The sequence below is a fragment of the Microcaecilia unicolor genome, chromosome 1 (assembly GCF_901765095.1).
Source record: "Microcaecilia unicolor chromosome 1, aMicUni1.1, whole genome shotgun sequence".
Taxonomy (NCBI): domain Eukaryota; kingdom Metazoa; phylum Chordata; class Amphibia; order Gymnophiona; family Siphonopidae; genus Microcaecilia; species Microcaecilia unicolor.
In genome coordinates, this window is record NC_044031.1 from 719,988,950 (window position 1) to 720,004,402 (window position 15,453).

Below are 15,453 nucleotides of genomic sequence, written 5' to 3' on the forward strand. Positions count from 1 at the left end.
AGACAAACATTAAACGGAACCCCCAAGAGGCCAGACTGAGCATACAGTGCAACACCACAGAAACAGAAAATGTCCCTAAGTACTGTGCGAAATATAAAGACAGCAGATGTAAATTTGAAAAAACTAACAAATACCAATCACTTTACAAATTAACAAATAGAAATACAACAAAAATAGAAAATAAAATAATATCATTTTATTGGACTAATACTTTTAGCTTTCAGAGGCCAAAACCTCCTTCCTCAGATCAATACAGTATAGTGCTGTTACAGTATCCTATCCTGACCTGAGAAAGGGGGTTTTGTTCTCTGAAAGTTAGTCAAAATGTATTAAAATTAGTCCAATTAAAAGATTACCTTATTTCCATGTTCTATTTATAAGCATTTATTAACACAGCTACAATACTACTTTATCCTAAAGCAAAAAAAATAAAAATATACATTTTATTTACAGTTTGTCGTCTCTGGTTTCTGCTTTCCTCATCTTCTTTTCACTGTCTTCCTTCCATCCAGCATCTGCCTTCTCTCTCTCCCTGCCATCCTGTGTCTGCTCTCTGTCTCTCCTGTCCCCTCCAAACAATGTCTGCCCTCTCTCCCTGCCCCTTCCATCCACTGTCTGCCCGCTCTCTCTCTCCTTTCCTTCTAGCATCTGCCCTCTCTCTCTCCTTTCCATCTAGCATCTGCCCTCTCTCTCTCCTTTCCATCTAGCATCTGCCCTCTATCTCTGCCCCCTTCCATCCACTGTCTGCTCTTTCACTCCCTTCTATCCACTGTCTGCCCTTTCTCTCTGCTCCTTCGATCCACCATTTGCCCTCCCTCTCCCTCTCCCATCCATTCAGGGTCTGCCCTCCTTCTCACTCCCCCTTCCATCCAGGAGCTATTCCCCCTCTCTCACTGCCCCCTCTTTTCGGCTCCCAGTTTCAGCCCCATTATCCCACCTGTGGCTGCCCCTAGTTCCAGATCCATTGATTCTCCCACTTACCCCTGCCCCAGGCATGACCCCATTCTCCCTCCTGCCCACTTTTCAGACCCCAGTTCCAGCTCCATGCCCCTTCTCCCATCTGTCCCCCCCACCCAGTCCCTTCTGCCATCTGAGTCCTCCCACCCTATCTGTCCCCCACCCAGTCCCTTCTGCCATCCGAGTCCCTCTCACCCCATCTGTCCCCCCCACCCAGTCCCTTCTGCCATCTGAGTCCCTCTCACCCCATCTGTCCCCCCCACCCAGTCCCTTCTGCTATCCGAGTCCCCGCACCCTATCTGTCCCCCACCCGGTCCCTTCTGCCATCTGAGTCCCTCTCATCCCATCTGTCCCCCACTCAGTCCCTTCTGCCATCCGAGTCCCCCCACCCTCACCCCATCTGTCCCCCACCCAGTCCCTTCTGCCATCCGAGTCCCCCCCACCCTCACCCTCACCCCATCTGTCCCCCACCCAGTCCCTTCTGCCATCCAAGTCCCCCCCACCCTCACCCTCACCCCATCTGTCCCCCACCCAGTCCCTTCTGCCATCTGAGTCCCTCTCACCCCATCTGTCCCCCCCACCCAGTCCCTTCTGCTATCCGAGTCCCCCCACCCTATCTGTCCCCCACCCGGTCCCTTCTGCCATCTGAGTCCCTCTCATCCCATCTGTCCCCCACTCAGTCCCTTCTGCCATCCGAGTCCCCCCCACCCTCACCCCATCTGTCCCCCACCCAGTCCCTTCTGCCATCCGAGTCCCCCCCCACCCTCACCCTCACCCTCACCCCATCTGTCCCCCACCCAGTCCCTTCTGCCATCCGAGTCCCCCCCACCCTCCCCCTCACCCCATCTGTCCCCCACCCAGTCCCTTCTGCCATCCGAGTCCCTCCCACCCTCACCCTGCCTCGTCTTCTCCCTGCCACCCGGTCTTTAAAAAGAAATCTCCGACGCGATAGAGAAGCGCAGCACCTCATGACTGCATGTAAAAGAAGTGGATCGTCTCTCTTCGGGCCTTCCCTCACTGTCCCGCCCTTGCGGAAATAGGAAGTTGCCTCAGAGGAGGGTGGGACAGGTGAGGGAAGGCCCAATGAGATGATCCGCTTCTTTTGCTTGCAGTCGCAGACACGAGGTGCTGCGCTTCGCGTCGGAGATTTCTTTTTAAAGGGCTGGTGCGGGGGGGGGGGGGGGGGTGCCAGAGGAGCGAGCAGCGGGAGAGGTGGAGCACCCCCCTATCTGCTGACACCCGGGGCGGACCGCCGCCACCGCCCCGCCCTTGCTATGCCACTGATTCTCTGGGAACAAACAGTTCACTCAATATCAAACAGTGCAATTTGTATCCAAGTGCTTAATTTGCTGAAAAGAGGTTTAAGTGCCAGTTCAAGACTCTTGGTGTAAGAGTTCCAACTCCTATATGATTGTCCATTTATAAATCCTAGGGAATTTACATATGTACAGCTTCACCAGTTCAATACCTGTCCTTTGGGGCAGAATAATCCAAGGCTGTGCTTGCAGCACTGTTTGCAGCAAGTGGTCCCGCTGGGCTTTATCCAGCTGCCGGACCTACTTAGGACCAGACCTCCCTGTCTGTCCTTCCTCTAAAGGCGCACTTCTTTGCGCTTCTACCTCTGATACCAAACAGGATCTTTCCTGTTCTGCTCTTGAGCTTGGTTAACCCTTTCACCCATCTGGAATACTCCTCACACTCCACAGGTAATGCATTAAGACCTCCTCTTTATTCAGCCTTAGGATACTGGACCTATCCAGGACACCCCCTCTCCTCATGGGTCCCAGAGGGGCAGTGGTGTACCAAGGGGGTGGGGGCGGTCTGCCCCGGGTGCACACCACTGGGGGGGTCTCGCGTGCCTGTCCGCTACATTCGTTCTGTGCTCCCTCTGCCCCGGAACAGGTTACTTCCAAACCTATATTTTTTATTTTATTTGTTACATTTGTACCCCGCGCTTTCCCACTCATGGCAGGCTCAATGCGGCTTACATGGGGCAATGGAGGGTTAAGTGACTTGCCCAGAGTCACAAGGAGCTGCCTGTGCCTGAAGTGGGAATCGAACTCAGTTCCTCAGTTCCCCAGGACCAAAGTCCACCACCCTAACCACTAGGCCACTCCTCCACTGTTGCTACTATTTGAGATTCCACTAGCAACATTCCATGTAGAAGTCGGCCCTTGCAGATCACCAATGTGGCCGCGCAGGCTTCTGCTTCTGTGAGTCTGACGTCCTGCACATACATGCAGGACGTCAGACTCACAGAAGCAGAAGCCTGCACAGCCTTCTACATGGAATGTTGCTAGTGGAATAGCAACATTCCATGTAGAATCTCCAATAGTAGCAACATTCCATGTAGAATCTCCAATAGTATCTATTTTATTTTTGTTACATTTGTACCCCACGCTTTGCCACTCATGGCAGGCTCAATGCGGCTTACATGGGGCAATGGAGGGTTAAGTGACTTGCCCAGAGTCACAAGGAGCTGCCTGTGCCTGAAGTGGGAATTGAACTCAGTTCCTCAGTTCCCCAGGACCAAAGTCCACCACCCTAACCACTAGGCCACTCCTCCACTCCTCCTATCCATTTAAACATTTTCCTGAGCAACTTTCCCATAAACACTCCCCTTTGGGTTGGGCTTCTTACTCTTCCTCTCCAACCTGCTCCCTCCTCCCAGTAACTCTGAAGGAGGTCTCTTTAGTTTAGTAATCCCCAATAGATTGGGGGATTACATAAGGAAATCCTGAAAACCTAACCTTTTGTATGCACTTGAGAACTGAGAGTAAAGCCCAAGGTCTAGGAGCAGCCTTAATCCAGCCCTGCCTACTCCGACAAGGCATATGCCTAGAACCCCAATGTTTAGGAAGGGAAGGGCCTTCTGAGATGTGCTAATTCAGTGGTTTCCAAGGCAGGTTTTTGCTCTGGTAAGTCAGCTGCTGGCAGAAAGCATAGTGGGGATGGGATAAGGGGAAACAGTGCCACCACGGCCTCCAGGGGTCTGTCTGTTCTTAGTTCTTACTGTCTCCTGGGTATTGTCCTCCAGTTGGCAGGAGAAGTCGTAGAGCAGTGCTTCTTACCTGTTGGCCTCTCATGTCTCAGGCCAGTAGGCCACATTGCTCACCTCTGATCTAATCTATAGAAGCTGCTTTACACAAATGAGAATGCCTGCTGTCCTCCACACTGAAAATACCTTTAATGTCCAGCCTCTACGTTCACAAGAAAGAGTCAGTGATGAAACCCTGGAAAACATTGATTTTATTGTAATAAAATCACAGTAGTGCAGGGGTCTGGTAGCCACGATTGCCCCAACTAAAATTGGAATTGTTTGAATAAGGGACCTGTGTAGTTTGTAAAGTTCATACACTGCACCCAGGGCCAGTCTTAAGCAGGGGCGACAGAGGCGACCGCACAGGGCCCTGCACTTAATGAGTCAGCTTTGCAACAGGTGGCTGAGCAAAAGTTAAAGCTTCTTTTTCCTTTCCAGCTCCATCTCTATCTCCCTCTCTGTCCTCCCCCTCAGCACTATATTTCTCATTTGAAATCTTAAGTCATGAGCGGGGGAGGTGGGGGGACACCTACCAAACTAGTCTGCACAGGGCCGTACAATTGCTAAGGCCAGCCCTGACTGCACCATCATTTTTCTTGGACCAAGGATTTTGCAACCTACACAAATTCCAATTAAAATTCTAAAAGCTTTGGTTTTAATGATGTGAGACTAGAATAATAGGGAAACCTGAACTTATTAGCTGTCATGGGCTCCTGGCTTTAAGATTTTCTGTTGGTTGCACCCAATTATTTAGCAGCACTTATACATTGTAGAACTGATATGTGTTGTAAGGTCATTTTACTCCCATAGCATAGAACTATGTGACCAGTGTTAGTATTTCATAGGGTTCACTGCAGGCTAAGTGAATTGCTTTTATCACAATATCAGCCGCTCAAATGTATTGTTTTTTTTTCTCATGCAGGCCTTTCCTTCATGTGTTTCAGATTTCTCAAGCTGAAGGAGATGTTTACTTTTAAATTTGGATCATCTCCTAAATTTTATGTTCGTGCACCAGGGCGAGTCAACTTAATAGGTAAGGAGAACTCCTTTTCCCTAATTTAGCTCTGTCTTGTGCGTCAGGGATTGGAAAAACTAACAATGCACATTTTGAAACTCTATTTTGCTTTTTAAGAGTTTCACGTTTGAAAACATTTTGGATTTTGTTTTCAAAGAAACTGGAAAGTGTGTGGTTTATTTCCTGGTTCAACCGGTAAAATTTTTTTTTAGACATAATCGATGATTGAAGTGTCCAGAATTCAATCAAATTTGTTATTGTTCTAGGTAAAGCACCTCCTGGGCTTTAGGGTAGCTCACAGTCTCCAAGCCCTTCTTGAAACAAACATTTTTCTTTAGAAAGGCATTTCTAGAACAAAAGATCATGATATTGATATTCAAAGGGGTCAGACTCAGAAGTAACATTAGAAAATATTTCTTCAGGTGAAATGTGGTTGGCAAAAACAATAACTCAATTCAAGAAATCATGGGATAAGCACAGGGAATCTCTAAAGGGAAAGCCACAGATCAACTGTGGTCCATGACCTTGCAAAAGGAAGAAAACTGAGCAGACTAGATAAAAGCTTAAGGTCTGCCATCCTATTCTCTGTTTCTTTGTTCATTTCTGCTACCAGGAACAGCTGTTTTCTGCTAACAATTAGGTCAGAGCACTTCCCATTGTGTAAAACAGAGGCCATTGTGACATCACCAAGGGGATCATTTTCAAAGCACTTAGACTTACAAAGTTCTATAGATTACTATGAAACTTTGTAAGTCTAAGTGCTTTGAAAATAGGCCTCCAAGTGTTCTACATGTGCTTCATTATTCAGGCAGCCACAGTTACACCAGGGGTAACTTTGGCTATGGTGCACATAACGTACAGTGTTCTGTATTTTACCCATGTAACCAGGAGGCCTGCCTATGCTCCGCCCATGTGCATGCCGCCTTGCAATTACGCACTATCCCCCTAATTCTATAAAAGTCGCCAAAAATTGCAATGTGTAAATTTGGTCGTGTGCCCAATATAATTGAATAACAAGTTAATTAGTGAAACTAATTAGATTTAATTGGAACTTTTGAGTGTAAATTTATGTGTGGGATCCGTGCCTAAATTTTACTCGCGAGTAAAAAAAAAAAAAAAAAAAAAGGGCACGGAAATGGGAGGGTCATGGGCAGAATGGGGGTGTTCCTAGCATTTACGCTGGTTTTTATAGAATACAGGGATATGTACCCAATTTAGGCGCGTATATTTGCACCACTTTTTAGTTGGTGAAAATGGCCAAGCCTAAAGTTAGGAGCGAGTTCCAGGCCTAAGTGCTCTTCTATTCACTCCCTATACCACTTATGTGCACCCTTATAGCTTAGCGTTTACTTGCAAAAGTGCCAGTTTTCTTAACCCTTACACGCACTCACAAGGCATGCTAACTGCTGGCACCCAATTGTAGAATTGCACTTTTAGTGTGCACAAAATTCATTTATACAATACGGTACAATATCTTTCAGATATTCAAAAAACCTAAGAATTAATCTGCATTAAAATTACTGTTATTTAAAAAAATGTTCAAATGAATAAAAAAAAACCGCACCCAAAATATGAAAACAAACCAAAAATTTTATGCCTCTGTACATCCTTATCTTACAGTCTCTGAGCTAAATCAGAAACAGAGCTGTGCCTGTGTTTCCTAGTTCCTAGTGAATTCTGTTGAAGAGATTTTCCTTCTCAAATTACCTTAATGTATTGGGAAGCGTATGGAGTATTCAGCCATCAGGACAGTGAGATAGTGATTGAGCCATGATTGAAAGAGTGTTTATGGAGGAAATAGTTGCTTTTAAAAAGTATATTTTCTTCCAAAGATTGCGTAGTGTTGGTTACACTAGTAGACATCTGCGATAGAAATGTTTTAAAGGAGTATTTCATGATGAAGTATTTATTTTTCAAAGATTAGTGCGTGTTAGGTGATTTTTGTTTAATTACTTGATATATCTGCCTTTAGGGACCCTTTTACTAAAGCTTAGCATGTGCTAAATGCTAAGAAGCCCATTTTATACCTATGGGCTTCTTAGCATTTAGCATGCACTAACTCCGTTAGCGTGCACTGAACTTTAGTAAAAGGGTCCCTTAAAGATAATGTGGAGGTGTATTTTCAAAGCACTTAGACTTGCAAAGTTCCATAGGTCCCAAAATGGTTTACAATAAATGTTTAAAACATGCAAGCTATTTATTTATTTCTCATTTTTATAAAGCGCCTTTCCCCAAGTGAACTACTGTATTTTCAAAAAAATAACATGCACACGTGTATAACACATGGAAACGACACATTATAGTAAAAAAACTGATATAGCATGCTCATGCATTTAGAGGACCTTTTACTGAGGTGTACTAATGGATTTAGTGCATGCTAATGATTAGCATGCACAAAATGATAAGATGCTATTATATTCCTATGGTGTCTTATTAACACCCGCCAATCATTAGCGTGCGCTAAATCTGTAAGTGCACGTTATAAAAGGATCCCATAATGCACTATTGCATAAGAAGGGACTGATGTATCCATTTAGCAAATACACGGATATAACATATGGTGGAGCCCTGCAGAGAGACACTAACACACATTTTGATTTTCACTGCTATTACCAAGGTAAGAGAAAGGAATTTGTTGGGCAATTTGCATCCAGCATATGCCTTAATTCATTTTTTAAAATTTTTAAATGTGCCATATTGAACATCATGCCTAGAACGGAACGCAAGTCCTATACCGCAGATTATAAATTGAAAGTCAGTGCCAGAGCACAGGAAACATCAACAGAGCATCAGCCAGTGAATTTGTGGTTGTCAAAAGCTGCATTTGAGAATGGAGGAAGGAGAAATCTGAACTAGAAAAAAATAAACCCGTGAATGCTATATATGACTAAATTTGTACGTGCAACTTAATTGATTAAGGAGCCAATACGTGCCAATAATTGGCTGCTAACAACCAATTATTGGCATTAATTGGCCTTAATTGGGATTTATGTGCACATCGTATTCTATAATGATGCATGCGGAATTCCTATAGCACATAAATTCAAGGGAATGTTTCAGGGGCATTTCCAGAATCTATGTGCGTTGGTACAGAATAGATTCCATCTGCATTTACACCTGATTTCAGCAGGCATAATTGCTGGTGCCATTTATGTGCTTTTCTGTTGTTTCTTTCTCTATAATATCACCAAATTCATCCTTTTCCTTTCTGAGCACACTACCAGAACCCTTACCCACACTCTTATCACCTCTCGCTTAGACTATTGCAACTTGCTTCTCACAGGTCTCCCACTTAGTCATCTCTCTCCTCTTCAATCATTTCAAAATTCTGCTGCACGACTTATGTACTGCCAGTGTCACTGTTCATATTAGCCCTCCCCTCAAGTCACTTCACTGGCTCCCTATCCGTTTCCGCATACAGTTCAGACTCCTTTTATTGACTTACAAGTGCATTTACTCTGCAGCTCCTCAGTACCTCTCCACTCTCATCTCTCCCTACACTCCTCCCCAGGAACTCTGTTCACTGGGTACATCTCTCTTATCTGTGCCCTTCTCCTCCACCGCTAACTCCAGACTCCGTTCCTTTTATTTTGCTGCACCATATGCCTGGAATAGATTCCCTGAGCCAGTACGTCAAGCTCAATCACTGGCCGTCTTCAAATCTAGGCTAAAAGCCCACCTTTTTGATGCTGCTTTTAACTCCCGACCCTTACTCACTTGTTCAGTACCCATACTTTTCATTCCCAGCTTAGTAATTCCCTTATCTCTTATTTGTCCTGTTTGTCTGTCCTAATTAGATTGTAAGCTCTTTCGAGCAGGGACTGTCTCTTCATGTTCAAATGTACAGCGCTGCGTACGTTTAGTAGTGCTATAGAAATAATAAGTAGTAGTAGTAGTTTTCTATAAAGGGCATGAATCCTTTATAGAATAGTGCTCAATGCTTAAATTTTTCCACGCCATTTATAGAACCTAGTCCTATATGTGTAAAAATATGTAACACTAAAATATACAATAATACAATATAGTGGTTATTTTAGAAAACCCATGCATGATTAGAATATGTATAAACTGGCATTTACAGGTATACATATATCACATATACACTGAGATCCCGATTTTAGAAAGCTGGTATATACATGTTCATATGGCAAGGGGAAATGGTCTGGGTGTATTTTGGGCTGGACTACAGCAGGGCTAAAATATACATGTACATTGTCCATTTCAAAAGGGGAATGAATGTTTGTGTCTTCTGAGATCAACATCAAGGATTTCCAGCATTATGTGCAGTGCTCTTACTGGAGGGATTAGGAAGGTTACCTCTTTAATCCCCTAGTGCAGTGGTTCCCAAACCTGGTCCTGGAGGCACCCCAGCCAGTCAGTTTTTCAGGATATCCACAATAAATATTCATGAGAGAGATTTGCATGCAATGGAAGCAATCCACGCAGACTTCTCTCATGAATATTCATTGTGGATATCCTGACTGGATATCCACAATGCCTCCAGAACCAGGTTTGGAAATCACTGCCCACCCCCCTTGAAAGCGATAATGGAAAATGGTATTGGGCTCTATGATAGCTTGAGGAAACACAGGCGTGTAGGTTTTCTACATGGCAGATATACATGTCTGCATGCCAGCACGTAGACTTGTATGTTGTCAATGTTCCTCCACTGATTTTGCAGACATTGCCATTTGCAAAATGTGTGCCAGGGCTGCATCTAGCCAGCACATACATGTCCATTCCTGCATACATTTTAGATGTTTCTAGGGTGAAGGGCTTGTCCAAAGCTTGCCCTTAACAGGGGAGTGAGCGTCACCTGACGTTGGCCTGGGTAGCTATGGCGGGCTTTGGGTGAAGTCTTGCTCGCCCAGGCCAGGATGGGGAGCACTAAAGGGAAGAACCTGATTGGAGGAGGGGGCTGGCTCTTGTGGGCTCGGACCCTCCAACTGGGGATGAGATTTTTGAAAAACTGATGCTCAGCGAGAAGGCTCACCTAATTGGGTGCCTTTCCTCAAGCAACTGGGAGGTTCAGAGGGGTTGTTTTTAAAAGGGGGGGTGGCCTCTGGGGAACAGGCTTCTTCCTGCTCCTCAGAGCCGTTCAGCTACCAATCCCGCCCTTGGGCTAGATGTCAGAGCTTGGGGGGGGGGGGGTACCCGAGCTAGGAAGGGGGGGCCCTTGGCATTGACTGGGTAGTAAATGTTAGGCCCATGCTTAACAGCTCAGGCATCAGATCTAGGCTTGACCCATGCCCCTGCTGCTGTGGCGGGGTAAGGTGGTTTAATTAAACTATGGGCTCCTGGCTGGGGCTGGATGCCCAGATTTTGGTATATTCCTGATATATATTTCTTGTGGTTGTTCATTGCTCGGGTCCCACTGTTATCACCATTAAAAGCAAAGCTGTGGCCTTTTTTCACCAAATACATTTTGTTTGTTTCTTATTAAGAAGTGTGAGTTTGAGTATGCTGAGAAGGGTGAAAATGTCTCACATCCCCTGTTAAAAGCTCTACAACACCAGATCATTATTTTAAATGCAGCAGATTTTGAAGCATGTCTCATTTTTGATATCTATGTTCTATCTTAAAATTCGCCTTCATGTTTGAGAGGGTGACTCCTCTTGATAAATTGCACTGGCTTCTGGTTCATTTTAGAATTAAATTTAAAATAGCATGTATGGTTTTCAAAACTTTGGCTGGACAGAATTCTGTTTGTCTTTCCAAATATTTGACCTTATTAGCTGCAAGATGTGCTTCTCGTGGTATTCATACTAATACTTTATTGTTTACTAATTTTAGAGGAGTTAGGTTTAAGAGCTATTTGAGTAACTCTTTTCAATATTTAGTGGTAAAAATCTGGAATCAGGTTAGATCTATTTGGTCTTATTTTTTGTTTAGAAAACAACTGAAGATTTTATGGTTTTCAGACATAGACTTAATTTAAGTCAATTTGTTCTGATATTCTTCTGTAATTCTATCTAACTGATACGTTTCTTTTCTTGTAATCCGCAATGAATCGTATGGAGATATGGCGGAACATAAGTTATGTATGTTATGGTATGGTATATGTATAATATATCACAATATAAACGTTATTATCAGACATACAAAATGATGGCAAAAAGCCATGCCTTGAAATGCTTCTGGAAAACTGCAGGTTCAAACAACATTTTCAAATTGTAAGGGAGTTGGTTGCACACAGTTCTGCTAGTGCAAAAGAAAGTCCTACTTCTCTTACTTAGTATGAGCTTATACTTACTACTATGACTTCTACTTATCATTTCTATAGCACTACTAGACGTATGAGGAGAGACTTGAGGACATGAGCATGTATACCCTGAAGGAAAAGAAAGACTGGGGTGATATGATACAGGCATTCAAATATTTGAAAGGTATTAATCTGCAAACATACCTTTTCCAGAGACAGGAAGGTGGTAGAACTAGAGGACATGAATTGAGGTTGCAGGGGGGCCGACTCAGGAATAATGGAGAGGGTAGTAGCTATCTGGAATGTCCTCCTGCGGGAGGTGGTGGACAGGGCCACCGAGAGGGGAGCCAGGGGGGACAAAATTCCCCTCCAAGGGGGTCCGGTGCTGGGGTCAAGCCACTGGCACTGCAGTCCCCGGTCTCACCTGCCTGTCTCCTCGGCTCCGGGCCCCCTGAATTTGAAGCGGCAGTCACAGATCGCCTCCCTTTGGGCCTTCCCTCCCTGTGTGCCGCCCTCGCGGAAACCGGAAGTTACATCAGATGAGGGCGGGACACAGGAAGGGAAGGCCAGAAGAGAGGCGATCTGCGATTGCCGCTTTGAATGCAAGGGGCCCGGAGCTGTGGAGGAAGGCAGGTGAGACCGGGGACAGCAGCGGCGGGGGACCGGAGGTGGGGCGGCCTTGCCCCGGGCCCGGCCTAGTCTCTCGGCGGCCCTGGTGGTGGAGATGAAAATGGTAACGGAATTAAAAAATGTGTGGGATAAACTCAAAGGAATCCTGTATAGAAGGCATAGAACCAAACAAGCTTAGTGGTGATTAGATTGCAACACCAGTAACTGGGAAGCAAATCTAGTACATAAGTACATAAGTAATGCCACACTGGGAAAAGACCAAGGGTCCATCGAGCCCAGCATCCTGTCCACGACAGTGGCCAATCCAGGCCAAGGGCACCTGGCAAGCTTTCCAAACGTACAAACATTCTATACATGTTATTCCTGGAATTGTGGATTTTTCCCAAATCCATTTAGTAGCGGTTTATGGACTTGCTCTTTAGGAAACCGTCTAACCCCTTTTTAAACTCTGCCAAGCTAACCGCCTTCACCACGTTCTCCGGCAACGCATTCCAGAGTTTAATTACGCGTTGGGTGAAGAAACATTTTCTCCGATTTGTTTTAAATTTACTACACTGTAATGCTGTGTAGACTTCTACGGTCTGTGCCTTGATCATGGCTGGACAGATTCGGTTTCAGTAGTTGGAGAACAAGGCCATGGTCCCAAGAATTAATGAAAGAGCCCAGGCTCTGCACACCAGTGCTGTCTTTTCAAAGATTCTGTGGCATGGGGCCTGACTTTTGTGGGGTGGGTTCCTCAGTGATCACCTCACCCCTGAAGGATGGCCTGGCATTTGAGTAGGGCACCTTTTTTGCTAGAAAAAAATACACTGTTGAATTCTATCCTTTGGATAATAGGGAGTCAATGTAGTCTTCTAGAACCAGTTTAAAATGTTCAGAAATATTTATCTGAGTCCTTAGACAAGCTGCTACATTATGAACTTACTGTAATTGTTGCAGTTGTCTCTTTGGCAACCCTAAATAAAGAGAGTTGCAGTAATCTAATTTAGTAGTAATCAATGTGTGCACTGCCATCAATAACTCAGGAAGTTCCAAATAGAGGAATAAATATTTAATATTCCATAGATGATAAACAACAACATTCTACCACCATGCCTATCTAGCAGGACACCATCATCTATCTTCCCTTGCAGTAACAGGAAGAATATTCTGGGTCAGTGTTACATGTAAACAGAAACTTTTAAAAGAGGGGCCTTATGTTCCTAAGAGGCTGATTCACTAAAGCATGATAACCTACGATACCATGAGCATTGTGGTTGTGCATTTTTTATTGAATGGGCCTCACTGAAAGTAATTTGACCACTGGCAATACACACAGTAACCTCTGTTAATGGTACCGAGGTTACAGTGGTTAAATGAGTCAGCCTCTAAGTGTAGGCAAATAAATGACAGGTCTTAATTTAGGTTCCTAAGTTTTTAGAAATAAAGACATGGCCTTTTCAAATTGCATATGGTCAACCCAGTACCCCTCACTGATCACACTGGGCTGCACACTCTCTTCTGTCCTCACTCTTTCCTCTCCCCCATCCCCCATGCCTTCTACTTGTTTTCTCTTTGCTTCTTTTTATTTAGTCATTTTGTTTTATGAACCACTTAGTTGCATGGTACAATCAGCAGTATATCAAGGCTTTGTAAATAAATAGATGACTTTCCAACTGGAAATATTCCTAAATTTAGGAACCAAAAAATTAGGCATCTACTTTAGGAACTGATTTTTTTTTTAAGTTTTCTTGTTTAATATGTTTTCCTACCTTCCTCCTTCCACCCCTCAGTCCTCTCTCTCCTGTCCACCAAGATTCTACAAACTTTGTGTTTGCTGGCAGCTATTAGAACAACCTTTTTCTGTCTGTCCAGAGACTTTCCCTCTGCTGAGTTCCTCCCAAAAGAAAATCGCTTTAGAAGGAAGGACCCCAGGGCTGGCCAGAGGAAGGCCTGTTCTTATAGCTTCTGCCAAGTGCAAAGTTTGTAGAATTGCGGCGGACAGAGGAGAGACCCGAAGGGTGGGAGGAGGAAGATAGTGAGGCAAATCTAGACCTGAGGAGGGGAAGTGCGCTGATTCTGTTTGGGGTAGCAAGGCAGTTTTGTAGGATGGTACTTGCCACCCTGTAGTTACACCTATGACCTGGAGGGGATTCCCATAGGATCCCCACGGACTCTGTGGCACACCTAGGGAGCAGCTGCAGCACACCGTTTGAAAAACACTGGTGTACACAAAGTCTTGGTGACTAGTTAAAGGAGCAAATTTTAATCTGATCCTTAGCAAACTATCTCCCTTTCTTCAGAAAGCCTACATGAAAAGAGAATGCTAAACAAAATGAATCTTAAACTACCCCATTTTTCTCTGTAGTCACCCACAGTGGAAAGCTGTGTAGCTCTGAAGTGTATACGTTGATTCCAGCACTCTAAGATGAGTAGGTTAGGTAGGAAAAGGACAGCGATGGGTGATGTTGATTTTGAATACGTTTCATTATTGTTGCTCCACTCCTCATGCTATACCTGGGTATAGTAATCACGAAGGGAAACACAAGAACAGAATTCCTAATAGAAATGTCAGTACCAAACAACTATTCTGTATAACACATGAAAAGAAAGATCCTAAAATACCAAGAAATGCAATCAGAGACCAAGCAAATGTCAGAGAAAGATGCAGAAATGGACCTGATTAAAAATTATTTCTAAATACATCCTGTGAACTCAAGGAAGAAGCTAATACAAACATTAACATAAGTGTAGGTATAAGCAGGCTATTGCAGAGTTTGCGATCCTACCTTGGCTTGAGAAAGAGATTCATTCCTGTCATGATATGGACAAAAAACAACCCATTTGGAGACACTACTCTGAGACATACGGAAGCTGCTAAGAACACTATGGTGCTGTATTTTAATTACTCATGCTGGGAGTACAGTGCTCTAAGAAGGAAGCAAAAATATTGAAAAATAAATATTGCTAGTCTCGGGGCAGGGTGGTTGAATGCAGGATTTTATCCATTTTTAATTAGGAATGCGTGTTTGCTGACTGATTTGTGTGTCTGTATTCTGGTCAACATATGGTATTTACCTATCTCTATTGTACTGGTATGAATACTTAGGCACTTTTTAGTATCTAATGTTGGAATTTTATTTTCCTTTTCTTTAATTTTAAAATTTACATTTTATTTGTTAACCTTTCTTACATGTTCATTGCGAACAGTATAACAAAACCAGAATCGATATATATAAAAGGCAACCCCAACGTTCTGAAGCCTCCACGGAAGTTGAGGCGCCCGAGATATCCGGTGTGCCCTGGAGTGTCTGCACCGCCCTCGCGTCAAAACGTCATGACGCGTCAAAACGTCATGACGTCGAGGGCGGAGCTATTGACACTCGACGGCCGAAACAGCCCACAGCGAACAAGGCAAATAGCTTCGAGGGACGGAGGGAGGGGGCCCCTTGCTAGCGCCCGTTTCATTCCGCTCAGAAACGGGCATTTTTTCCTAGTAAATCATAAATTAGAAGCTGAAATCTCCCATTATTGTGTTAACAATGTTATTTGCTTTTCTAATTGCTTCTAGCATTTCCTTGTCCCTGTCTTGTCTATGGCCAGGTGGATGTAGTTTACCCCTACCATGAT

At 44.3% G+C, this 15,453-nt stretch overlaps 1 protein-coding gene across 2 annotated transcripts in view; it reads left to right on the forward strand.

Annotated features, from left to right (window-relative positions):
- The window catches only part of GALK2 (galactokinase 2), a 209,304-nt gene that overhangs the window by 14,321 nt on the left and 179,530 nt on the right, over positions 1–15,453 (forward strand). Inside the window, exon 2 of one of the 2 annotated variants that reach the window (XM_030189569.1) lies at positions 4,920–5,030. In XM_030189569.1, the coding sequence (XP_030045429.1) occupies positions 4,920–5,030 (111 nt within the window). The remainder of the gene's footprint in view (positions 1–4,919; positions 5,031–15,453) is intronic. The other variant, XM_030189568.1, reaches the window with a different exon arrangement.